Source organism: Podarcis raffonei, chromosome 12 (assembly GCF_027172205.1).
Source record: "Podarcis raffonei isolate rPodRaf1 chromosome 12, rPodRaf1.pri, whole genome shotgun sequence".
In the NCBI taxonomy this organism is placed as follows: domain Eukaryota; kingdom Metazoa; phylum Chordata; class Lepidosauria; order Squamata; family Lacertidae; genus Podarcis; species Podarcis raffonei.
The window spans coordinates 39,115,659-39,141,500 of NC_070613.1; the positions used below are offsets into that span (position 1 = coordinate 39,115,659).

Sequence of the window (25,842 nt, forward strand, 5' to 3'; positions counted from 1 at the left end):
AGCTGTAAGCTAACCTTCACATGTAAAAACTAGGATTGCTTCAGTATTGATGCTATAGTATCTAGTCGCATATGTGAGAAAAGAAAGTGTGAGCCTAGTGGCACCTCAAAGACTACCCTGTTCTATTTTTAAAGAATCAGCTTCAGCAGGATGCAGAACAAATTAATGATATGCAAGAACTGGAAGTTTGCAATGTGGAAATGAGGTACTGCATCTACTGATACTTTATCCTCTCAAAAGGGATGGAGAGAAATTTGAATCAGTTTGCAATTAAAGCTGAATCTATCAAAATTCTCACTTTTCGAAATGAGAACCCAAACACAGCCATAATTAAAATTTGCATTTATCCGTTCTCCACCCAATGTTTACTGAAATACATATAATGGAGGAAGATTTGCATAAAAATGAACACATGACTTACAATAGCATTGGGAGTTGTGTACGTTCGTCAAAACTGTATACAAAAATTTATTAGGAGAAATACACACTAAAATGCTGAAGATTTAATAAGCTGTTAGGGGCTCCAGCAGGCAGATTTACCCCTTTCCCCAACGTTCTGTTTTTAACTGTCAATTTAAGGTGGGGAGTCCCATTTTGCTTTCCAGATGATAGGTACTCAACCACCTGATACTGCTATTGTATAATAGTGTTTAGTGTGAAACACTACAGCATGACCATTTCTGTACTCCAATGTCTTGGAAAAACAAGCATAAGTGCTCAAGGGATGCAAATACGTGTTTGAAGCTGAATGAATTGGTGCTAGCTTTTTGTATTTCCATATAAGAAAGCCTTTTATGACACTTGTTTTCCCACTCATATCTGCCTAAGTTGCTGCTAACCTCTGTTCAGGCTCTGGCTTTTGAAACAGTAGTCATACCCAAAGGAGTTTATTTAATACAGAACATCATCATTTCCAAGAACACCAATAGTTTTTCCCAAGCAGAAAATATTGATTCACTGACAAGTAAAGAGCACTTGTTTATTATTTCCCTTCAAGGGCTATTTGAAGCTTGAGTCCACTTAGTCTCGTGCCACCTGCAGACCAATGTTTTACCTTCCAGAGGCCTTCTTACTTCATGGACTGAAAGTAAGTATTACCTGCTCTCCCATCATTGTCTAAATTAGAACTGTTAATTGCCCCCGTCTTCTTCAAACAGACACATGCAATTCAGTCTAAAACATGTTAACACCCAAGTGAGTTTCACTGATACATTTTCTTTAGCATAAATCTGGCATTAGTTTCCTGGTGGACATACCCAGTTTCCATCAGCTGTTGACCTAGCACCAGTTGGATTTATCTTAATGTACCTGCTTTAACAACAACAGTGAAAAACTAAAAGGAAGCAAAACAACATGCAGGGAAGAAAAACAATTATTGGCAAGTAGAAATTGAAGAATTTTCAAATGCACATTGGGTATTGTATTGCACATCTTGAATTGTCAGACATATTCCTTTCAAAAGAAAAAATGGTAGTGCTAACAAGATGGCAGACACTAGCAAAATATAAACCAGTTTTCAATGGAAGTAGAATTTTTCTTGTGTTATTTTCAAAACACATGGTGAAAACGTTTTCCTAAAATACACTTTCTTGAAGAATTATTCTAGGCATAATGCTTGTAATCATTTAAATCCTTTTAGCATGATTACTTTAAATTTCTATTTAAACATTTAATGGAACTCTCAGGCTCCTCAATAAGCTTTTATTTTGGAGAAACATACCAATATTCTTTAGCTTTCTCTTTTGTCTCCCTTACTTCAGCTCTTACAAGCCTCAACATGTAGTCCATATGAAATCAAAACCCTATAATTATTACTTCTATATCACCAGCTTATTAATGTTCATTAAAAATAATCTTGCCTAGTAAGGGATTGTACGTCTTTCCTATTTACTTTGTGACTATTAATGGTTTTTTAAAAAAACAAAGCAAAACATGTGTATACATTAGTATAAGGAACAGTGTTATCATAAATTCAAATACTGTAAAACAAAACCAGCTGCATCCATTATAAGTGCATTACTGCCAGGAACTGTAAATATGTTTTTGCCTGATAGCCTTTTGACTCAATAATATCCTGCTATCTCTGTTGGGCAGGCAACTTTTAAAACCAAGACGAGACAGGTTATGATTTTCACAGGAAAACTGGGTTTCCTTTAGAAGTATCCGTTTGTCAGATTCATAGTTTTAGGTCATTGAAAATAAGAAATAAGGAGGCAAATTGAAGAAACCTCTCTCAAAGTGATGGATAAAAGTACCAACATATGTTTTAGGATGCTACTTCAACACATATATAAAAGCAGACAAACCCTGTCGTATCATACCATACAAACAATTTTAATTGTGTAGTTACAGTCAATAACCACTCCTAGTCAGAACATTTCTGCTTAAAGAAAATTGTGATACACTTATAAAAACAGCCAGCTGTAACAAAATAACTGGTGTTTTCATAGCAATAAACTCATAAAAAAGAAATACACCTTTATACAGAAAATTTATACAGCTGTAGCTTTAAAATTGATTGTAAACCAAAGGAAGACACATTGCAAACATCAATTATTTTCACATTAATTGCATAAGTTTCTAAGGTGATCTATTAGTTTTATTTACCTAAGCTTATTTGCATGATAGTAAAAATTGCATACAACAATAAGAGTGAAGCTTATAGTATGAATTGCTTGGATAACATAGAGCACTTTTTATAGGCAACTGTGTAAAGCACATTTTCTCTATTTAAAACTTTTAAGACACTTTGTTTTACTGCCCATCAAAATACATTTATAAATAGAAAAAAAATCAGTATGATAACAAGAGAAGCAATATTACATTTAACGGAAACTTCTAAAAATTAATTACAACATGATGCTGTAGGATCTACAAATAAATAATGGGGATAAAACAGTATTTCACATTTTGTTTTCAAAAAATCATGTAACAATGAGAATGAGAATGAAAACGATACAGTGACCTCTTATTTCTGAAAAGAAAACAAATCTGAGTTACGGCAGTGCCATATAATACAAGGCATTTGTTGGCATATGTTAACTTTAAACTGCATCCCACAGTCTATAGTTCTTTTGTAACATACAATAGAGCAAGAGTAACAAACTCTTCTTCTTCTTCTTCTTTTTCTTCTATTATTTAAATAAATGTGAGCTTTCAAAGATCAAGTGTGGAGTGTTAACAGTAATAATTGGAAAATAAACCAAAACCAAAACAATAAATCACAAAAGTAATGCTTGTCTGAAAGCTCTAGAATAATAATAATAATAATAAAAAACAACCCACAGATATCATGCTTATCGGATACACCTTGGTGTACCCAGTGAACACAAATTAATATGAAACAATCCTCAATGCTTCATCTGTAGCTCTGAAGCAAATTGTAAAATATCTAGTGCAGTCTGCATTATCCTTTTTCAACTTTTGTGCAAGTTTTGGAAGATTCATTGGCCAAACAATGAATAGAGGTTGCTGACAGAACACAGGATGGAATTTTCATTTCATTAGTAAATAGCAGTGACACTGTTGAATAAATACTTTTTCAATCAGTCTTTCAACTCATTATTAATGTCAGTATTCCCTTCTACAGATAACTCTTCTTCTAATTTAACTGAAAAAAGTGTGTTCGTATTTTTGTCTTGTGCAGCCTCTTCCAAATCCTTAAGCAGCTCTTCTTCCTTATATTCTGCAACATCCACCTCCAAGCCTGAGTTGTCTTTCAGCTTTCCATGGTGCTTGACATAATATCGCTGGTTCTGAAAGAATTTGATGATGGTGTATTTGGGAAGATCAAGTTGAGCTGAAAGAGTCTGGATTGCTTCTTCATCTGGATATAGGCCTACATCTTGTATAAAACTCTGAAGGATGCCCAGGGCTTCCACGGAAATCTTTGTTCGTGGGCGGGTCTTCTGACGATTTTCATCCTCAGATTCAGCTGGTGATGCTACTGTTGGCTGCCTTGGGGGTAATCTGGGGCCTGGTGGTGGTGGCTGTTGCTGCTGCTGCTGCTGCTGTTGCTGCTGTTGCTGTTGTTGTTGTTGCTGCTGCTGCTGGTAGACAAAGAAAACCACACTGACTTTTTCGTTCAATACAAGAAATAAGAAATACTGGTTTCTTTAAAACCATTTAAAGTAATTGTGTTTACCCATACTGAGCCGGGGCAGGAATAGCACTACTTGATGACTGCCCCATGGGTTTCCATATTCCCCCTACATCTCATTCTTTCTCCCTCACTTTCCCATACAGATTCTCCAACTCTTGTCTTTTAACTATGGTTAGCACTACATGTATACATATGATGCTAACCATAGCTAGCCACAGGTTTGGCAAATCCAGTTCCAACTTTTGTTTCCTGCAAACCGTGGTTCATTTAAGATCAGTTCACATGTAATGCTAGCCGCTTGTGGCACAAATCCTTATGGGAAAATGAGATATAAATTGAATGTCAATAACAGTCACAGTGGGCTCAGTTCACCAATCCAGCTGGGAGTGTGTGTGATGAAATATATCATGGAGAAATGGCACAAGTCCTTCCCCTTCATAGTTTCCAATTTGAACCGGACTCTATGTCTGAGTAGCTGATTGTATGAAGGTCCGGATTGTGTGATTAACTCCTGTTTGAAAAGTCGGTGAGGAGTCTGCAAATTTGGCCTCTGGGCTGTGTTGTCGCAGGAAAGTTCATGCCTTTTCTCTACCATATTTTTGTACTGCCAACTAATGTGTGCAGTTGGGCAGCATTAGCTATGAAAAGGGAAGGAGAAGAAGAGGTAGGAAGTAGCAGCTGCTGCTGCATGCAAGAGATCATATTAGATATCTTAAATATGGTTGTTTCCATGCATTACGTGGGTCGTGGGTTACTGCTGGGTACATCAAATAATCATAAACTGAATTTTAATATATAAGCAGCATACTTTTGGAAATGTACGTAAGATAAAAAAAATGGGGGGAAGACATATGGTATATCCAAATGTTAACTACTCTGAACAGTATTATCATAAAACACATCTTCACAAAGGCGAAGTAAAGCCACGTGGTGTACAATATTAGAATAACTGCCATCTATATCTTTTGTTTCCACTATCTTCATTTAGAGGTTGCATATAAACATCTTCACTTAAACTAATAGCAAATTCAATTCTCCCACTTCTCATTTTTATTTAGTCAAAATAGAATCAATCAAGAAGAGGAGGGAGAAATCAGCATTTTTGGGAGAAGCCTGAATTTTGTAGAATTACAAAAATTGTGGGGAGGGAAGGCAATCACGCCTCCATAAACCGCCCAATGAGGACTGGGGAATGGCATGGTATGACTGGTTGCCTGGATCACTGAACAAGATCACCCTATAGTGTAAAGTTTTACTGTAAGTCCTGCTTGTACTTACCTATCCCTCAATAGTGTTTTTGAATTATTACTTAGGTACTGCTAATGGCAAAGTGAAAAGGTTCAGAATTTTTTAAAGGAGATACTATGACGAGAGCATCTAAGTTTTTTAAAAAATCCAATGACTAGATTGCTATTAATTCCAAAAACTAAATAAAGCCAGAATTACATGAGACAAGCTTGAAATCCTAAGCATCAGATGAAACATCAGTGGAACTTAAACAAGTGTAAAGAAGGCTGTGAAACCTGTGCAAATATAAAGGCAGGGACATGTTTTGTGCATGAGGATGTCATTCTATACCAGCATACTTGGGTGCAATGAGGTTATGTAAGCAATTTCCAGGCCTTTGAATACATTTATTTAAATGCTGTGCCCAAATTTCACAAGGTCACAAAGATGCTGCATATGTATGTATGCACTCTTTTAAAAAGGTCACATATTTTCCATACATAGCCACAAAAGTTGGGAATATGGCACAGCTAATATTGCATGTATGGAGGGAGACTTATGTAAATCTACAACTTTGTTGGCTACTGCTCACATGCAGCCCAACCTTAACTATGCTTACTTAGCCTAAATCCTGCTAATTTCCATAGCATTAGTAAGATCCATTTTACTAAGAATGCTTAGGATTGAAACTATGAGCATTTGTATAAAAGGTGAAACCATGTCCAAAACTAAGGATGTATGTGGTTGCATAAGCTTTTCCCTTTATTCTTGTATGAAAATGCATTAACAAGTGATAAGTGTATGAAAACTGGCAATTTTCAAGCAAGTACAGTAATGTGTTTTTTTTAGCATAGACCTTTCTCTCCCTCGCTTTGCTAAATCAAACATTAAGTTTCTCAGCTTTCATCATTTCAAGCAGCCAATATTCCATTGTTCAGTTTGTTTTATCTTTAATAACGCAGGTGTGCTTTTTTGGTTTTGTAAATAGTTCCATAGTAATAATATGAACGATTCAGAGTCTTGAGTGTAGTCAGGGGACAGGGGGCTATCTATTCTTGGAAAAGAAGGGGGAAAGTGAAAGGCTGACCCCCAAGTCTGTCTTTAGTACAAGAGACTTGTACCACCCCCGCCCTTCAAAATTTATTACCAGGGCAGCTTATAATAAAGTTAAGCCTCATCCATTCCCAGAGAGGCAGCATTTCCTGTTCTGTATTTATATGGAAGGAATCTGTTGGTTCAAGTCCTGAAACCCCTCCATAACTGTCCCTGACACATTAAACTCGTGCCAGCTCACCTGGGGAGCAGCACCCAGCCAAGGTCCAGTGGTCAGCAGGCCAGGTAAGAAAGCGCCTCTATGCTCTCCTTTCCCAAGGTTGGTGGGAGAGGGGCTCTGAAGGAAAAACAAACAAACATTGACTCATCCCAGTTTTCAAACGGGGGGCAAGTGGGATGAAGAATTTGGGGCTGGAACTCCTCCCACGATTTTCACTTAAATGAAACACTGTCAATTGCATCAACTGGACTTTTATTTCAACATTATGGCACCTGGTATATTTACGTCCTCCACATTTATAAATTATTGCCACAAGTAAGAGGCCAGTTATTTTTTTAAGCATCACTATCTGCAGCTCCTGCAACTGTGGGTGCAAGAGCTACTGAAAAGAAGAAAATGCCTGAAGTACATGCATATTACTTTGTGAATATCCAGTTTTGGCAACTCTTGCACCTTCCCAACTCGTTTTTAAAAAAGAAGTTTAAAAATCTGGAACTAACGTGGAGGAACTGCTGATCAGGAAACCCTAAAATTAATTCTAGTGTACTATGTACACATGCTTCTGTATTGCACAAAAAGTCAAGCATTCAACTAAAGGTGAACAATGGCAGATTTTAATTCTGAAATAATCTTATTCATACTAAAACTCTTCTATTTAATAGAGCAGAAATAGAAGGAATTGTTTCTTTTTCAAGATAAACTAGGTTTTGTTGTTCTTCTTCTTCTTCTTAACACTGAATAGGCAAAGGTAAACCAACCTGAATCTGCTCTGCTGGAACATGGATAATGTGGGAAGGCCTGTCGCCATGGTGATGAACTGCATTGCTTTCTTGTTCATAAATGGCATCTCTTTCAGGCTGAGGAAGACTGAGGAATCTCCGGATCATTGACAGATTCTCCCACAGGGTTCTATTCTCAGGTGAAGGATCTTCTTTCCAGCGCAAGAGTTCACAGAGCCATCCCTTGAAATAATATCAAAATTTTAGACCACTTTAACAAGAAAGCAGGACCATACAAATGCTTTCCTTGGAAGGAAACCGGATGAATGCAGGCATAGCGTACACCCTGGGAGTGGCCTTATAACTTCATAATCTGGTAAAAACAATAACAGTCAGTCATTTTGTTGTACGAAACTATCAAGAAAGCCAACTTTTTAAATAATAACCTAGCTTCTATTAAACAGATCCCTTTAAACCCCCCCCCCAAAAAAAACCCACACACCCAACCACACAAAGCAGCAATGCATCATATATTTCAAATATATGAGAGAGGATTCTCAGTCCACTATTGTGTCTCTGCAGTTGATTTTTCTTTATGTAAGCCAATATTCATCTGATGGCATAAAAAGAGCATTTGGGTAGCTTGCATGTTAGGTGTTGTTTTCACTATTTTTTTTTTAAAAAGGGAATCCTAGTGATATTTTTCTTACTTCGAATAAGAGAGAGCTTCATTCATCTATTTTGACTATATAAAGCTGGCTCACATAAATCTTACGATGCAGAAGTTTTCTAATGTCCTTTTGAAAGAGAACAATCCTTTGAAAAGACATCATTGAGCAAGATAGCCTCATTCTTGCTCATGTACTCAGGTACCGTATTTTTTGCACCATAACACTCACTTTTTTCCTCCTAAAAAGTAAGGGGAAATGTCTGTGCGTGTTATGGAGGGAATGCCTACGGGTGGCATGCCTACGGATTTTCCTCCTCTAAAAACTATGTGCGTGTTATGGTCGGGTGCGTGTTATAGAGCGAAAAATACGGTAGCTCTGCAGACAGAACTGAAACCTGTTGACAAATCTTCTACCCAATTCAGTCTTCTGGTTTCAAAATTAAACTCACGATTTTATGTATGATATGAAAAAGACCACACTCTTCTCCATATCACAGCACATGCAAACTGTCTATAAAAGCACCTGCTCTAACCCAGGCATGTTCTAGGGAAAAGCAGGCTTGAAAGTATGCCAAAAGATTGTCCCAGGAGAACTGTAGCAAATGCTAATTTGCTTCTAAAATAGATGCACAGATTTTCCCCCCTTAACGGTTTAGCAATTGCCTACATGCCATCTTAAATGATATCTGTGGCATTATTTGATTTTTTTTATTATTGGTTTTAAAGAAACAGGACAAAGGAAACTAGTATTTGCTCTGTATGAATACAGGGAAATAAACAAAATTAGTACATTAATAATTCCCTTTCCGATTTAACTCTGAATGCTTTAACTATGCAATCCATACCATTTATTCAAGGGGGGGGGGAGAAATAAATTATTATTGTTAAATTATTACATTTTATGGTCAAGTAATCTATGGCAGCTTACAATATAAGAAATTAGGCTTACATTATAGTATCATGAATATCAAAGCAACCCATAAAACACCATCAAATTAAAATATAGCAAACCAGCAGTAAAATAACTGAAAACCTTGATGGTATAAAATGCTTTTCAGGATCCATTTGAAATAACAACAGAGTAGGACCAAACACAGGTCTTGGAGGTAGGAGTCCCAAAAGTTGTGGGGCCATTTGGCTTGCCTCTGGTACCAACTGACCTGACATTTTTTAGTGGTAGACCAGAGAACAGGGCCTCTGAGGCTGATCTTAGGAACTGATTGGTTCCTATGGGTATAGATGGTGCTTCAAATAATATGGTCTCAAACTGAAATGGGTTCTAAAAGTTAATACAAACACTATGTAGAATATAAGCAGATCATCTACCAGCTATTAGATAAAGGTAAAGTAAGGTAAAGGGCCCCTGGACAGTTAATCACCCATTATTACCATTCCGGTAGCAGCATTTTGTGACAGTTGACATTTCTGAACACGTAGAGGGCATTACTGTAGCCTGGATGAACTGACACCAGAACCACATTTCCCCGTTAGGGCTGCAATGTTATTGGTTTTTAGCAATGAACAGGTCATAACTTGAATACAACCTATACAGTGGTACCTCTAGTTGCAGACACAATCTGTTCTGGGGTGCAGTTCACACCCCGAAAAGTCCGCAACTAGAGCGGCGCTTCTGCACACACAATGTATACACTTCCGGGTTTGCCGCATTCGCAAGCCGAAAAGACACAACACGAGGTATGACTGTGCAATAATGCTTTTGACATGGGGATGTTGGTATGGCTTCCAGTATCAGCCATATGTCCCACCAAAGGTGTCAGTAAATATCCCTTCAAAATCAACATTACAGGAGAGACAGTTTGCTCTTTCTGATCTGTTCTAGCTTGCGTTGGCTCAGCCACTCCCACACTGAACCCACTCCGTATGCAGGACTGGACACTCTCCCTTGTGCTCTGAGTAGAAGAGAGGGACAAAGAACTTTTCTGTGAGAGAAGCACTGAAATGGCTGGTGTAGGTTCCTGTTTCCTCACTAAGGGTAAGGGCAGTGCTTTTTTAAAAAAAATGTTTATGGGTACTCTCATTTTTTAAATCATTTTTTCATTTTTTCCAATATTGCTTCATAACATATAACATAATTCCAAAATTTCCCCATTCTCCCCGGACTTCCCTCAACCACCTTCTCTGGTTTATTTAAAATAGTATCAGTTCCTGCATACAGTGGACTCTCCGGATACAAACTTAATTCGTTCTGGGGATCCGTTCGCACCCCAAAAATTATGTAAATAGAGGTGTGCTTCTGCACATGTGTGCAGTGTGATTGAAAACTTCTGCGCATGCACGCATGGTGAAACCCAGAAGTATACATGTATATGGCCGTGGCCATAACCCAAAGATTCCGTAGCCAGAGGGATACGTAAGTAGAGGTATGACTGTATTCATTTTTCAGTCCTTTTTATGTTTTAACTTTGAATTATATAATTTTTGTCAATTGTAAATGGTTATTCAAAACCTGTTAGTGAGTCTAGTTCTTTGCACTGATTTTTTATATAAGCCGAAAATGGTTCCCAGTCTTTCTTAAAAGATTTTTTGTCCTTGTTTCGAAATCTTTCAGTTAGTTTTGCCATTTCGACATAGTCCATAAGTTTTTCTTGCCTTTCTTCCTTGGTTGGTATTTTATCGCCTTTCCATCTTTGTGCCAATAGCATCCTGACCACAGTTGTAGCACACATAAAGAGTCGGGCTACTCTCATTTTGACTCAAGAAAATCACCATTTCATAGTTCAAATCAGGAAAAATACAGCATCGGGGTTAGCAACGGAACTGACAATTCACCGTGCTAGAGAAGAAACTAAAAATCCACAAAATGTTTAGGGGTATGCGTACCCCTGTGTCCCACCAGAAAAAAAAGCACTGGGTAAGCACATGACCACACCATTTCCTGCTCTCTGCGATGTGGTGGCCATTTTGTGTTATGCCACCCCCCCCCTGCAATTTGTGACTGGTCTCTATGACTCTCTCTCAAAATTCCCAACATGCCCACTGGAGAAATTTTCTCATTCAACCATTCTACCATTTCTTCAGAAAGCAAGTTGTGGATTTCACAATCTGGTGAAAATCCAGCATGCATCAACTCCTACTGAAATCAATGGGATTTAATAACTTTTCTGTACCATATGTGCTACAATCCTTAAAATAGGACAACCAAAGAACAGTGAAAGAGGATTGCTCTTCAACATACAAATAACAGATCCCAGAGTTGTCATGTCTTGATTTCAAAAATATTGACTGGATTGAGACGAGAGCTAGAGCTAGAGCAGGTCAGAGGTGGGTCCAGGTCAGCAACCCAAAACTTTTGTTTCTGAAGTTTATTGGCTCTACAGATCCACATACTGGTTACCTACGTGAATGGATGGTTTCCTCCCTGCACACAGAAATCAGGCAGCTCAGAGTAAAAGCTTTCTACCTGACATGTTAGCTCTCCAAGGATAGGGAGGTTTCTAATGTGTGGAGGAGGCTATGTGCCAGATAAAATGCAGGTTTACTGCTTAGACCAGTGAAATAACAGATGGTGCAAATTTACCATGCATTCAATATTATGAATGGATTCTCCTGAGCTATTTCAAATCATCATTTGATTTCAGTAAAGGCGTAATGGACAAGTAAGACAATAGTCAATAAAGACATAAGACAGTAATCTCTTTGCTCCCTTAAAATACCTGGTACTTTTGTACCATGAGATATATAATGTCAGTATATATTTACCAAAATCCAAGCAGCTACTCTGTAGCTACCAGTCAAATCCCCATCCGGCTCCCTGTCTCTAACATACAAGTTGCCTGGGTGCCAGAGCACTAATAATTTACATGGCTTATAGGCTGGATAGGGTAAGATAAAGGACATGTGTAAGGATTACCTGTTGCTTGCAATATATGTGCTGGCTGTGCCAAGGTGTAAGTGTTCACTAACATTTGATGAACATACAGAAACACCTATTGAACACACACTCTATTGTATGGCTAGCCAATGTGGTACCCTTCAGATGTCGCTGGAGTAAAAACCCCATAATCTCTCATCAATTTTGTTCCCTAAATCTTGATACCACTTTAGAAGATGGTTGGTGGGAAGCCACTGTTTGTTCTTTACAGTTATCAGAAATATTTCCTTAAAAAAATCTTGGTTGGGGTGCGCTTAACAAGTAATTCCGGAAGGAAGGAAGGAAGAGAAAAAACATTGACTCATTTAGCAAGTATTTTGCTCTTGTTGTCACTTCTGTGTTTTAAGTGCAGACATATCTTTATTAATTACCCATGACTAATAAAACATTTCCAGTAGTTTGCTATTAACCTTTGCCCTGAAATAATACTTCTAATTCCTCACCCCCAAACAGTGTGATGAATTGCAAGTATAAATGCAACTCTCTTAGCTTTTTAAGGGTAGTCCACTAATTTTGAAAGATTAAAATCACCCAATTTTTTGATAAAATTTAAAACTGAAGCCAAAACTTTAAAAAGCTTCTTGTCTCATGTTTGATCTTAAAATATGAAAAATATATGTATCGCCTCACCTGCTTATTTTTTAAAATAACACTGAGATTTCTTGAAATAGTAATATATGGTAGGAGGGGACAGCATCATTTAAAAACAAAAATAATATATATTTAAATTACTGAAGACTTCAGAGGAGAAACCTCTCTCAGATGGAATGGCCATGTCAAGCAGTAATTAGCATTTGCCGTTGAATAAAACCACAAATTGGTTCAAACGCTGCATATAACAAAACTGAAAATGGAAAAGACATAATGCTTAACATTCTGGGGGGCGAGAATCAGGTGCTTTAAAAATCTACTATTGCATTTGCTTTTTCATTTGGAGAAACTAGGCTGAATTCTGTGGGTTATACAAGGAAACTCCATTGCAAATTAATGTCTTGGGACTTGCAAAAGCTTAGCCAAGAGTAGAAACAGTCCCTTGCACTGTGATGCTTAACACTCCCCCATTTTGCCCAGGCTTTCTTGCTGCTTTCTGCTGACTTGAAAACTTTTGCCTTCCACCAAGCTTTTGTTTTATATGGCGAACGCTATTTAGGGCTTTTATCTTCCATGCCCATTTTAATTTTTATATTGGTTTGTTTTCTATTGTTGCTTTATTATGGGAACGTTGTGTTGCCATTGTTTTAAGTGGCTCTCTGTGGTGTGAACGCGGTAGAAGGGCAGGCGATAAGTTTCTAAATAATATATATGCCTTTTGCACATCAAATATTACACCTTCAATTTTTTTAAGGAAGGGGAAATCTGTCTATTAAAAGGGAGCGCACCACCACATATGGAAGTCTGCCCTTAGGCTTTGTACATACTTCGAAAAAAAGAGTAGAACCTAAAATGACAGTAGGAACATCCTACACTTCTGTGCAGCAAATTTGCCAGGCAGGCAGCATTACACTGCATATAAAGAAGGAAGAAGGCAAAATATAAACATTAGTCACATGTAAATATGTTAGATGAACTTTCAGGATGTTACTACTTTTCAAACTGACAAAGTTTAATTTGACACCTTCTGTTGTAAAGCCTTTGTTTCTATTCAGAATCACGCCTTTAGCTGCTATCAATCAGTACACTTTCTCCCTATTACTTAAGATAACTGGCATGGGCCCTGGGATAAGCTGAAAATGCCATGCAGATGAATTCTGAGATAATATGTTCAAACCTGTTATATACAACACAAATCCTGTAAAGTTATGTATTGTAAACCTACATTTATTGAGAAGTCAAGTTTTAAATCCATCTGCCACAAAGGAAATACTGCTATACACTTTATAGCAGCTGAGTGACATATGCAAGTCTTGCTATGTAGGCAAGAAAATGGTGAAAAAGAGGTAGTTAAGGTTTTTTTTTGGGGGGGGGGTTACATTTTCTTTGGCATTTTCTTACAAAAACTTTTAAAATGCACTACAAAAATTATTTACTGGATATAAAAACCCAGTGCTTAGAATATTATATAAATCAAATGTATGTATGAGCATCTCAAAGAATTTATTTGTCTTTTTTTGTTATATTTTAATATATAGCATTGCTACATTTTAGACCTCAAAAGGCTTAATCGAGTCTGAATACCAATACCTTGGTTTCCAAAAGGACCACCAAATTTCTTATTTGTCAAATGGGCAATTACATACGGTACAGGTCTAGTAAAAACAAAGAAGATTTTTTACTGCAAAGTAATTCTATATGCTATAGTAAAGGGAAAGAACTTTTGAGTGTAACAAACCATCCTAGTAAAGTCAAGGGCAAAACTACCATTGGTTCTGATTCAGCAAAGGACAACTGCATGTGTACCATTTGTTAGACCACGAATGTGACTGTTAATCAGACACTCATTTGAAAAAGTATGCCTACCCACATTCTGATGGATCTAGCCACCAGAAAATAGCCTTTTGAAGTGCAATGTGAATGCCTAACACCTTTAATTATAAAGCTCTCTTTGCTTTGGTCTGTAGCCCTATTTTTAACCATTTAAACTTTTTTTTCTCTGAACGATTTAGGTAACATTTCTGAGTTTTAAGATCTATGCACAAATTCATGTTGCCTAATCTTAATATTCAGAGCGTTGTTTTTTCCTTTCCAAAATTATATATGCAGGAGTATTGTGTTACAATCTCTGGGGTAGAGTATCATAAAAATATACAGTATTAAACGAAATCAGTCTAAATAAGAAGGCTATTTGATACAAACGTTTTAGTGAAAAGCATGAATTACATTTCATATGCAGTATGAACAGGGTTTAAGTACATAATCCATTAAACAGTAGTTCTGAGTAAAAAAGGAATTCAGTCTTGTTGTAGACTAAACTGCGGCACGCATTTTGAATGAGCTCATTGTCAACAACAACTAACTGTAAAGCTAGCAATTTATCATTCAGCAAATAATTTTCTAGTTTTATAAAGAATCAGTAAGTGTTCCTTATGCTAATGAAGACAGTTTTTAATCTGCCCACAAACATGCTAATAGAGGGTAATTTTTCCCATTTACAAAGCTGAAGGCATTCAAACATAATTTTATAGCAATGTTCCACAAACTGGATAAAACGGACTTTTGAAACAATCTAAGCGACCTAATTCATCACCTTTAACATAAGACTAAAATGAGAGAAGGCAAATTCGAAATACAAGTAATTCCTCTCAAAAAAACAACATTTAAGTCTCATTGCATATCGTCTGGATGATTGCACTAATATAAATGGAAAGCAACCATGTATTTCAGGAAAGTTAAAGTCAATACTGTGTGCTATCTTGGGCTTAGACCTGCAAGCCCTTCATAGTGCAGGAAGGTTGCTTTTGGAAAAAAGAAAGTAAGTCATAATACTTAGAACAATGAGATACATAATGGTGGCAAAAGATTACTGAAAGCATTTTAAATTATTTACTAGGTTAAAAGGGTGAAATGGTACTTTAAATACATCAAATTTCACATCATCTGGGCCATTTTTTGGTGGCAAAGTGGTATTGATCTTTCCAAATGCTTAAAATTAACTATTTCCAGAAGGTCATTATTTGATTAAAGGCATTAAAGTTGAGGGCAAGAAATGATGCACTCTGTCTTCTATCCCATTCAAATAATCATGTAATTTAATCAGAACTACCCCCCTCATGTCCAGTAATAAAAATGTTTGTCTTGATTCCCCCCCACCCTTTATCTAACATATTAACCCCTTTAAATGTTACAAAGTTCTTAAAACAATCTCTATAGCTAGAGGCTTCTCTATAGTAGAATGAAAGAATACATGCCAGCAGAAATTGATACAAACACGTCTTCTTGCAATAATATTTAACTGTATTTTTTTAAGTGATCATTTTCCTGGCACAGCAGCTTCAAGTCTAACCAGAGTTGGCCTAGTGAAGTTAGCTCGTCATTAGAAGCAGCCATCACTTCTGCCACCCCCCTGCTACAGGTGGGCATTCCCTGCCTAGGGCAAAACAGCTGCAGCTCAACATTGTCCCTTGCTGGGAAACAGTGGTGTAGAAGCATGCATAGAAGGGAGCAAAACAATGTGCCCTCCATACCAACCCAATGTAAACCCACACTGCTTGTCTCAGATCTTCTTTCTAGGACAGCATCAAGGTTCCTGTCTCAGTTTGCTGTCTCACCCTGCCGGAGGGGCATATCTCATTGATAGTACATCTGCTCTGCCTGCAGGAAGTCCCAGGTTCATCCCCCAACATCTTCAAGTAGGACTGTGAATATCACCTATGCTGTGCTACATGGACTAATGTCCTGACTTAGTATATAAGGCAGCTTCCTGCATTCCTATGGTCACCTGCTACTGCCTCCAAGACCAACAACTGTCAATGGGACATGGATTTTTTTTTTATAGAATATTTATTAAGGTTTTTAATACAATAACAGTAAAAAGGAAAAGACAGAGTAAAAAATAATAATAAAAATACAGAAAAAATAATTAAAAAGAAAAAAAAAAATAAAACATGCAGATTTTCCATTTCTCATTTTCCTTTAACATGTTTCCCGGACCTCCTCATACCTCCCTTTTTTGTATTCTGATTCAAATTGTTAGTTCAGCAAATCCTTACCATTAAGTTTTAACCTGTTTCTAAACCTGTTTCTCATGTTCCCTTAAAACATTACAGCTGGAAACGTGACATGGATTTTCTGTGATTTTGTCATGAGTCTCCATTGTACATTTAAAAAAACAACAGCTTTAACCTCTGCATATTACATGGTTCATGAAAACAGAGAATGCATAGCATAGAACTCTTGCTGGATTGGTGTACACATGTAATAAATAAAAATAACCCTAGATTTTAATTTGGACAGCAAGATTTCACATATTGAGACTGATATTAGGCCAGGGTATATAGTAACTTAAATCACAGAGTTAAGCATGCAAGGAAAGGGCAGATTTAAATCATTTATTTAAATCAAGGTTCCATTTGAAATGTTCATATCCCTGTATTAAGCAGGTATACAGTTTGATAAAGATACTGGTTTGCCTGCAAGTAAATCTTTATATGACTATATGACCCAGGAAAATAACCCAAAACTTTTACAGTTTATGTGCCTTTTGTTCTGCATCATTGTATCTATCTAGACAGGGCCGTCTTAAGTATATCTGGTGCCGTGGTGCAAAGATCCCTCCAGTGCCCTCCCTTTCCCAGAGTTGCTGACCTTTTTATGGCGCTGCCAGCAGCTTTGCAGCGGCTGGAGGGCGGTTCCTCCGGAGTGGAAGAGACGGATGCTCTGGGCATGGCGCTGCTTCAGCAAGGGCGGCAAGCTGGCGCCGGGAGGCGCCGCACCCAGCCTCCGCCTTTTCCCTCGCTGTATGAATTCAAAGTTACACTTATCTGAAGGCTAAAGCTACAAGCCTTTGCACACAGATTTGGAAGGCCACTGAACAAAGTTAGACTTGCTTCTCCAGACTCAAAGTATTCAAAAATGATAGTTACAGGGCCAAACAGTTTCTCTATGATATTCAAAGAAAATGTCTGTGTTGTCTGGTTGGTAGTGTCATACCAATTGTCCTATGCAATTAAGATCAGCAGGTGAAACCCACTTTGTTATCCTGCATCCAAGGAATAACTGTTATGCAGCAACCAGGAAGGGGCTTATTCCCACTTATGCAATGTCTGCTACCCCCCCCACGCCCCCAGCAATATGTGACTGATGCAAATTCTGATGAATTTTTGGTGCCAGCTGAACTCTCCTATTCCAGCAGGCTTTTAAGGGGGCTTAATCACCTTGCCTTGGGTTTTTGACCACTACTGCTGTTATTTGATTTAGTGTGGATTTCATCTGATCTTAGCTATAAGCCTTGTTTCTGGTTTTAAATTTTTACTGTACTTCACCCTCCAATCACATTGTGATGAGCAGCAGAGTAAAAATACTTTCAAATGAATGGATACACACGATTTGAGACTGGAAAGCTTCAGAGAGCTTAGGTAGTTGATAGTTATAAAAAAAGAAATAGGAAATCACCCAAATATGCTCCGTGAATGGCCACAGTTAGATACATCACAGTTCCTGGAACCTATTTTTCTGTGATCTTGCTGGACCCTGGATCCAGTAAGCAATATACTATGTGATTTACTGTGACATTTAGCCTTGGAAGTCAGATATTCTCCCCCATAGCTGTTCTACATTGAAAAGAAGACTTTAACTTGGTGGGTTTGATATATAGCCATATAGCCATGGTTCAGTTTTAAGGGATAATAATACCGTCTTCCAGTATTGGGCCTGAATATACAAGGGTATAAAGTATATAGAAAAAAGGTTGCTGCACAATGTCCCTGTGTACATTGGGTATGCCTGCTTCTTCCACTCTGTGCAGAATAGGGTAGGGGACCATGGATACATGCGCGGTCCCCATCCTGGGCATGACAGCCTCGCCCTACCTTTCCTATCATTTGTGCGTTTAGACTTAGAAGCCTACCCAAGATTGGCAATTCTTTTTTGCCGTGCAAAGAAGATAAGCTAGTTCCACTAAATGCACTCAGAAGTTCCCTGTCCTCCCTATATGCGATTCCTATCAACTGGTATACCTAGGCATACTGCCCCCAAGAGCGGAGACAGAAGATAGCTATCATCTGCAGGATCCCCAATAAGCGGCTCAAGGTCAGGAGAATCTGTGCAGCAGCATCCCATGCCATGTGAGGAGCTGCTACCTAAAAGGAAAAGCCAGCAACCCTCCCACGACTGTACTGAAGTTATTTTGCACCAGCCTCTTTTGACCCTGGCTGCAATGGAAATATATATTGAAGCAGCCCTTGGCTAGTCTATCCACTTCTATCTACTCCTATTAGAAGCAACTCTTCCAACTTTTTGGAAAGTCAACTTTCCAGCCCTTCACCCAGAGATCCTTTTGAAACAAAACTGGAGGCTAACCTTGAATAAAATAGCTTTGCTTAGGAAAATGTTGCTTAGAATCACAAAGCAATCATATTTTCGCACTGCTTCTTCTACAGCCAGAGATAAAAATAAAAATAAAAATCTTGGGATTCTAAGCACAATGTGTCCAAAAATACTTTGTGACCAGGTGCAACCAACCAAGCAGCTGTTTTTGAGTCTGATTCAGCCAGCATGAGAAAGCTTCCTTTTCATAGAACTTCTCCTATTAGATGCACCACAAGAATCCTAATAACTTGTTCTTTAGACTAAGGGTTCCCAAACTGTGGTCCATGCCTACCGTTATCTGTGAATTTGTGGTTGAAGATGGGAGATGGGCATCTATCACATTTAATTATTACTACTGATTATTGATTTTTTTCTTGCTTCTTTTGTATTGTATTGAAATTTACTGTGATACACTAAAATTCATTATTTGAGAAATAAAAGAAGCACACAAATTCTATTAAGTATTATGCAGCATCTGGCACAGCACAATGCAATTGCTACAACATGCAACCCCCCTCTCCAAAAAAAACAAACAACCATTAAGTGGTACGCCAAGACCCTCAGCAATTTTCAACTTTGCATGAATAGAGTTTAAGAACGACACTACTTTATCCAACTCAATCACTGAGATCATTCAGAGTGCAGTTAGTTGTTGCCCCCGTTTTAAGAACCTGACTGGATTCAACTAGAACTTAGGGTCACTGGTCCCTAATACAGGTAAAGGTAAAGGGACCCCTGACCATTAGGTCCAGTCGCAGACGACTCGGATTGCGGTGCTCATCTCACTCTATAGGCCGAGGGAGCCGGCATACAGCTTCCGGCTCATGTGGCCAGCATGACTAAGCCGCTTCTGGCTAACCAGAGCAGTGCACAGAAACGCCGTTCACCTTCCTGCCAGAGCGGTGCCTATTTATCTACTTGCACTTTGACGTGCTTTCGAACTGCTAGGTTGGCAGAAGCAGGGACCGAGCAACGGGAGCTCACCCTGTCGCGGGGATTCGAACCGCCAACCTTCTGATCGGCAAGTCCTAGGCTCTGTGGTTTAACCCACAGCGCCACCCGCGTCCCATGGTCCCTAATATATATCTATATAATTAAAATAAAAAAGAAACCCCAGAGTCCAGCTAACATCACAAAATAGTGAGCAAGCTTTCCAGGTCCTCGGAACTCTTCTTCAGCAAAACAAAATGAAAGTGGGGAGCAGGAGAAGACATGGTGTTCAGCAGGAGATTTAATTAGACTGAAGCATGCTAGGTACAAAGAATTTAGGTTGTACCAAGTCATTATAGGACAGAGAAACAATGACTAAGAACATAAAAGCCACAGTAAAACTTGCCCATAGCTTTGTGTGATTGAAAGGCATTATATAATTTTTGCTTTTCGACTTATACTACCATGGGTTTCTTGGTGCGTCACACCAATAAATAAGGGGAGGAGGAAATGTTGAAATATAAATTCCTTATGTTATTCACCTATTATACTACTTAATGGTTTTTAAAGGCAGTTTTGAATACAGAACTGGTCTTGTCTGCATGCAATGCTTCCTGGGTATTTTCATACGTTAAGGATAGAAATCATGAATTAGTCTCACTAATATTTGTGAACTTCCTATAATAAAAGTAGTTTAAGGGTGTGATTTGGAAATAAAAGATTTAGAAATGCAGGACAAAAAATGCACTTGACAAAATATATTAAAAAGCTGTAATTTGAAACATATTTCTAAAAACTAATAATTAATTTTACTCCAACTTTGCTTTTTAAAGTCCTACTAGGCTTTAAAAAAACAAGTCAAGCTTGAGATTTCTAGTTTTTGCTGTATTCCAATTATCTAAATTTGAGCTATTGTTTGTCTAAATTATCTATTCCCTTATATTAGATACCATTTTATTTGTGCAATCTCTCTTTTCCCTCTCATTTGCATACATTTGCAGCATTTGTTCCAGCTTGCTCTTTCCTGATTATAACTACATATACACAAAAATGTTGCAAGGCCAGCACAAATTAGGGAATTTGCAGATTTAAACCCCTACTTTTTTGTGCCTTTGTGGAGTAAAGAAAATTATAACTGCCCCTCAAGCATATATTTGCACTTGTGTATATATAGGTTTTAAAAACACAAACAGCAACAGCAAAAAGGACCTTAGCATCCTGCTTATTCTATGGGAACATCTGACTATTTCTCATGTCTTTATGCTTTGAGGCATTACATTTTTTTCAACCAATACTGCAAGGTTTATCTAAGTGTATTGTGAGAGCTGGTGCACCATAGTGAATAAGCCATGACAGGAATAATCAAGCCTACCTTCTGACCCTCACCTCTGTCATTAACTTACTGGGTGGCCTCAGGAAATGCAAGGCATTTGTTTAATATGGGAGATGATAACTTACTTTACAGGGCTGCTGTAAGGATTCCAGCTACAGTGGTACCTCGGGTTAAGTACTTAATTCGTTCCAGAGGTCCGTTCTTAACTTGAAACTGTTCTTAACCTGAAGCACCACTTTAGCTAATGGGGCCTCCTGCTGCTGCCGCGCTGCCAGAGCACGATTTCTGTTCTCACCCTGAAGCAAAGTTCTTAACCCGAAGTACTATTTCTGGGTTAGCGGAGTCTGTAACCTGAAGCGTATGTGTCAGAGGCTCAGGAGCAGAAGAGCAGGGGAGAGAGCAAATAGAGAGCGGAGGAGAGGAATCAGAAGGGAGCGTAGGGGAATATGACAGTGGCCCGAGAGATTCCATGAGCTTCTCCAGCGAATCAGAAGATTCCCAGGAGGGGGTGCCTATGGTAAGGGCGAGGGGAGTCCCAGGGTGGACGCTCCATAAACAAGGAACCAGAGGGGAGTCCCAAAGGAGTAGCGGAGGATCAGGACCAGTTCCCCCACCAGAGCACAGTGGGGGGGAAGAGTCACATGAGTCAGGACCAGCTTCTCCTCCAGCGGGGAGAGAAGATGAGTCAGGGGTAACCACGCCCCCATCGGGGAGTGGGGAAACGTAGGGAAGGCCAGGTCCAGCTAGCCTCCCCGAAAGAGGGAGCAGTGACACAAGTGTAACGGTCAGAAGGAAAGTGGGAGGCTGCGCGCGCGCGCCAAGTTCAAATGTGGAGGAGCGCGGGACAGCAGAAAACCCGGATTGGGAGCCAGGTCCTAAAGCCCGAAGGAGGGGGGGAGAAGAGTCGGCGGACTCAGCGTCAGAAGAATCTAGGAGGGCTGAAACTCCGACTAGCAGGAGGACCCAGAGAAAGAAGGAACAGAGGAAGAGGTGGAGTAAGGCTAGAATCTTAAGCTGGTGTCAGGGGGGAGGAGATTCAGATGGGACTTCTACGGTCTAAGGCATAGACGTAGCGTTGCGCGCTGCGCGTCTGGAAATGAAACTGAACTTCAATAAAGACTTTTTTACTTGAGGAAGAAGCAGCGTTGGTCTTGTGTGAGCTGGGACCTTGGGCAGCGCTGACAGTATGTAACCCGAGGTACCACTGTACATGATGCATGTGAAGCACTTTGAACACTTGAAAGCACTTTACAAGTGCAAAGTATTAAGTATCTTGGTGTTATGCCTTCAAAACGTTTCTGTAAGAACTGACCCTGCTTTTATCTGTTTGAGTCCCCCAAATTCTTGCTTTCATGTGGTTGTCGCACATCGCTAAGAGGTTTTTAAAATATTAAGCTGCTTCTAAAGTTTTTTATTTATTTAACGAAAACCCAAACCACAGCTGTGATTATTTTTTTTTTAAAAAAACCTGTTCTGCCTACGTTAGTTATATAGGTAATGCTAACAAAACATAAGACAATGGGGTCTCTCCCTATCGGCCAACCAAAATCCTGAGAACTGCAAGGGAGGCTCTGGTCATTTGGTGGCGACACGGATAAGAGTGTTTCTTGGCTGCTGTGGAGGTACAGATATCCCCTCATAGTGAGCTTTCTGACATTAACTGAAAGGATAGATTTTTTTTCCTTCAGGCTGTTGGGAGGCAAATATTATCTCAACAGTTCTGACTGCTGATGACTGAAATTCGTTTAGATGAGGTTTGTTCTGTGCTGTTTAATTGCATCCAATTATTTTATTTATTTACTGCATTTATATCCCACCTTTTTCCCACCAAGGAGCTCAAGGCGGTGTACGTACAAGGTCCTCCCTTTCCTCAATTAATCCCACAACAAACCTTGTAGGTCAGGGTAGGCTCAGAAGCAGTGATGGAAACAAGGTCACTCAGAGAGTTTCATGGATGAACGGCAATTCAAACCCTAGTCTGACACTCAAACTATTAAACCATTATGCCGTAAACTGTGTTGGGATACTATGGGATAAAGGGTAGTTTAAAAAGGAAACAAATATATATATATATATATTCCATTCTGATGGCAATGCCTCACACCTAGCAGCCTGATGCCCTGACTTGCAGGGGTGACTTTTCAGGAAGTGTGGAAGAATATCACTGAATGGGGAAAGCTGAAAAGTCCCCATTTCCACTGATTTGAACAAATTTGATACATTTTGACAGAAAATGGGACTTGTTCCCAGTTTCTGTTTTTATCCTTTCTAATAGCCAATTGATATTTTGCCTTTTGTGGGTTTTCTTTTCCTTCTTTTTTGCATGCCACTAGTTAAACCCCCATCTGCTTAGTCCAAGTGGTCAAACCTCCAGATCTGTATTTATGCAACAACAGATTCTTAGGTTTATGCCTTGAACAAAAGGACTGCAATGTGCAAACCTCTTTAAAGTCCACAAAAAAACTTTTGTTGGCATCAGCTCGGACTGCAAAGAATGCACAAAACTAAAGACCGAAGTGAAGTCAACCGCACAAAGGACCACTTTAACAAATCATATTCCTACTCGAATGCTTTGCATTTCAAGAGATGTAGATGCATTCCTACAGATGTTATTTATTTTTGAACACTGAAAGGATAACCAATGAATCTTGCTCAGACAGATTTTAAAAAACCAGGCATTTCATTACAAAGAAGTTATAATTTAAATATAATTCACACATTAGGACCAAAATGTTGGGTTTCCATAACCAGGATTTATTCTAGCCAAATTTCTTTTTTGAGGGGCAGAGGGATTTTTCTTTGGGCCTCAGAAATTATAGAGGTAGCTGATCATTTTGGACACTATTTAGATGACAAGGCTTTTGTGTGTGGAAGAAGACCATCCCTGAAAAAGGCTAAATATGATAAGCTGTGATTTAAATAAACAAATTCATAGCTGTCAGCAAGAACAGATGGGAATTAATATAAAAGAAACTTACATGAATTGTCAGAAACAGAAGTAAACTTCAAAGATAAGGAATCTATTTTTCCCCAGCTACTGAAGGATAAAGAAATTGATGTTTTTGTTTCCTGAAGTATCATATTTAATCCATTAACCAGTCACATTGTCTTGCCATTATAATCTGCTACTGCACCCTGCCTCTGATGTGAAAAGCTGTCACAAGTGGCACAGAAGGCCCCTTTTTCTCTTTGTTGCTATCAAAAGCTATAGAATCGTACAAAGGAAGTATACTTTAAACACTGGTCCAGAAGCCTAGGGTACGTAACAAAACCCAGTACATCTCTGAACTCTTATTTTATGTAATTCTTTGAAAGAATGGAATAAATGTGTAGAAGAAACAGTTAGAACGTGCAATACGAATGTAATCTTATCTACATTCTCAAGTTATTTACAAAAACAATTCGGTTTAAAACTAACTCTTCGCTGCAGAATGACAGCTCTCCACTTTTTAGGATTACAGGGGAACAGTTCCATAGGCACAAGATCAAGATGCCCCTAATCTGTTAATACCCCCATTCTATTATTAAATTGGGGTGGGGAAGAAATATTATTCATATTGTACTGTACTACCAAGTACTCTAAGAGTTACCACTAACCTTAGTTTCTTATCTCATCCTTTTTTACCTCTCATTTTTCTCCTCCCAACTATGGTTCTCTTGAAATTTCTTGACTTCAGTAGAGTAGTGACAGGCACAAGCCCCTAATCAAAAATATAATAGGCATTCTTGTGCAAATTACATTCACATGTAAAAAAGACAAAAAGGTTAACAATGGATTAAAAATATATATGTAAAAGAAACAGGTGATCTTTTCTTTCTTCTTTCTAGCTCTGTTCTAATATCATCATTATACAAATGGCAATTATAGGCAGAAAACCTACTGGACAAAAAAGTACTTAAAAATCAAAACAAGCAAAGAACACCTGCCAATTACTTAATAAATTGGGGCTTGGAATGGTAAATTACAATTTATAACATGGGTCATAAAATGGATTACTGCGTTTTAAAGGAGGAGGTTGGGAACATGAATCTCCTTGTCTCTGTTAAAAGTTAGTACAACTGAATACAGAAGGATTTGTGGCCTATATGTGTGGTCATTGATACAACTGGATACCAGAAAAGAGGACTAAAATATTGGAGATATTGTCTGCTAATGATAATTCAGAAAGTTATCCAAAAGCAATTGGGATATTATAACAAGGAAGGAGATTTCTTGCTTTGGCTGCAGCATAAAAACAAGGCAAGAAGGACAGACCTCCTCTCTCCACCCTCAGATTTAAGGATCTTATTGTAAAGCAAGATTGGTACATTTCTGCTTTCATACCTGCTTGTAACACCTGAATTGGGTCACACTGAAGTTTATTTTGTATGCCTTCAAAGTAAACCAATTCCTGAACCTGGATACTCATTTTGACACATGACTCAGAGACAGGTTACATTGCGTCACCAATTATGAGGCTATATTGATTTCATATGTCGGCTCAACTGCTAGTGCAAAACAACAACAACATCAACCTACCTCACTGATCACAAGTCACTGATCTCAAATCCACTAGAAATTTAATTCTTGGTCATACTTTAAATGGTGATTTGTGTGAGTAACATTTAGTCAGGTGAAGTTTAAATTTAATCATCACCATCATCTAAGTCAGAATAAGTAAAGGTAAAAGTACCCCTGACCGTTAGGTCCAGTCACAGACGACTCTGGGGTTGCATGCTCATCTTGCTCTGTA

General features: G+C 38.4%; 1 protein-coding gene across 15 annotated transcripts in view; it reads right to left on the bottom strand.

Annotated features, from left to right (window-relative positions):
- Positions 1-2,313: 2,313 nt before the first annotated feature.
- The window catches only part of SATB1 (SATB homeobox 1), a 116,257-nt gene continuing 92,728 nt past the window's right edge, over positions 2,314-25,842 (bottom strand). For 8 of the 15 annotated variants that reach the window (XM_053359743.1, XM_053359728.1, XM_053359733.1 and 5 more), the window contains 3 exons: positions 7,361-7,564; positions 6,624-6,719; positions 2,314-4,049 (listed from right to left, as the gene is read on the bottom strand). In XM_053359743.1, the coding sequence (XP_053215718.1) occupies positions 3,546-4,049; positions 6,624-6,719; positions 7,361-7,564 (804 nt within the window). In that variant the 3' untranslated portion in view covers positions 2,314-3,545. The remainder of the gene's footprint in view (positions 4,050-6,623; positions 6,720-7,360; positions 7,565-25,842) is intronic. The other 7 variants (XM_053359737.1, XM_053359741.1, XM_053359734.1 and 4 more) reach the window with 5 other exon arrangements.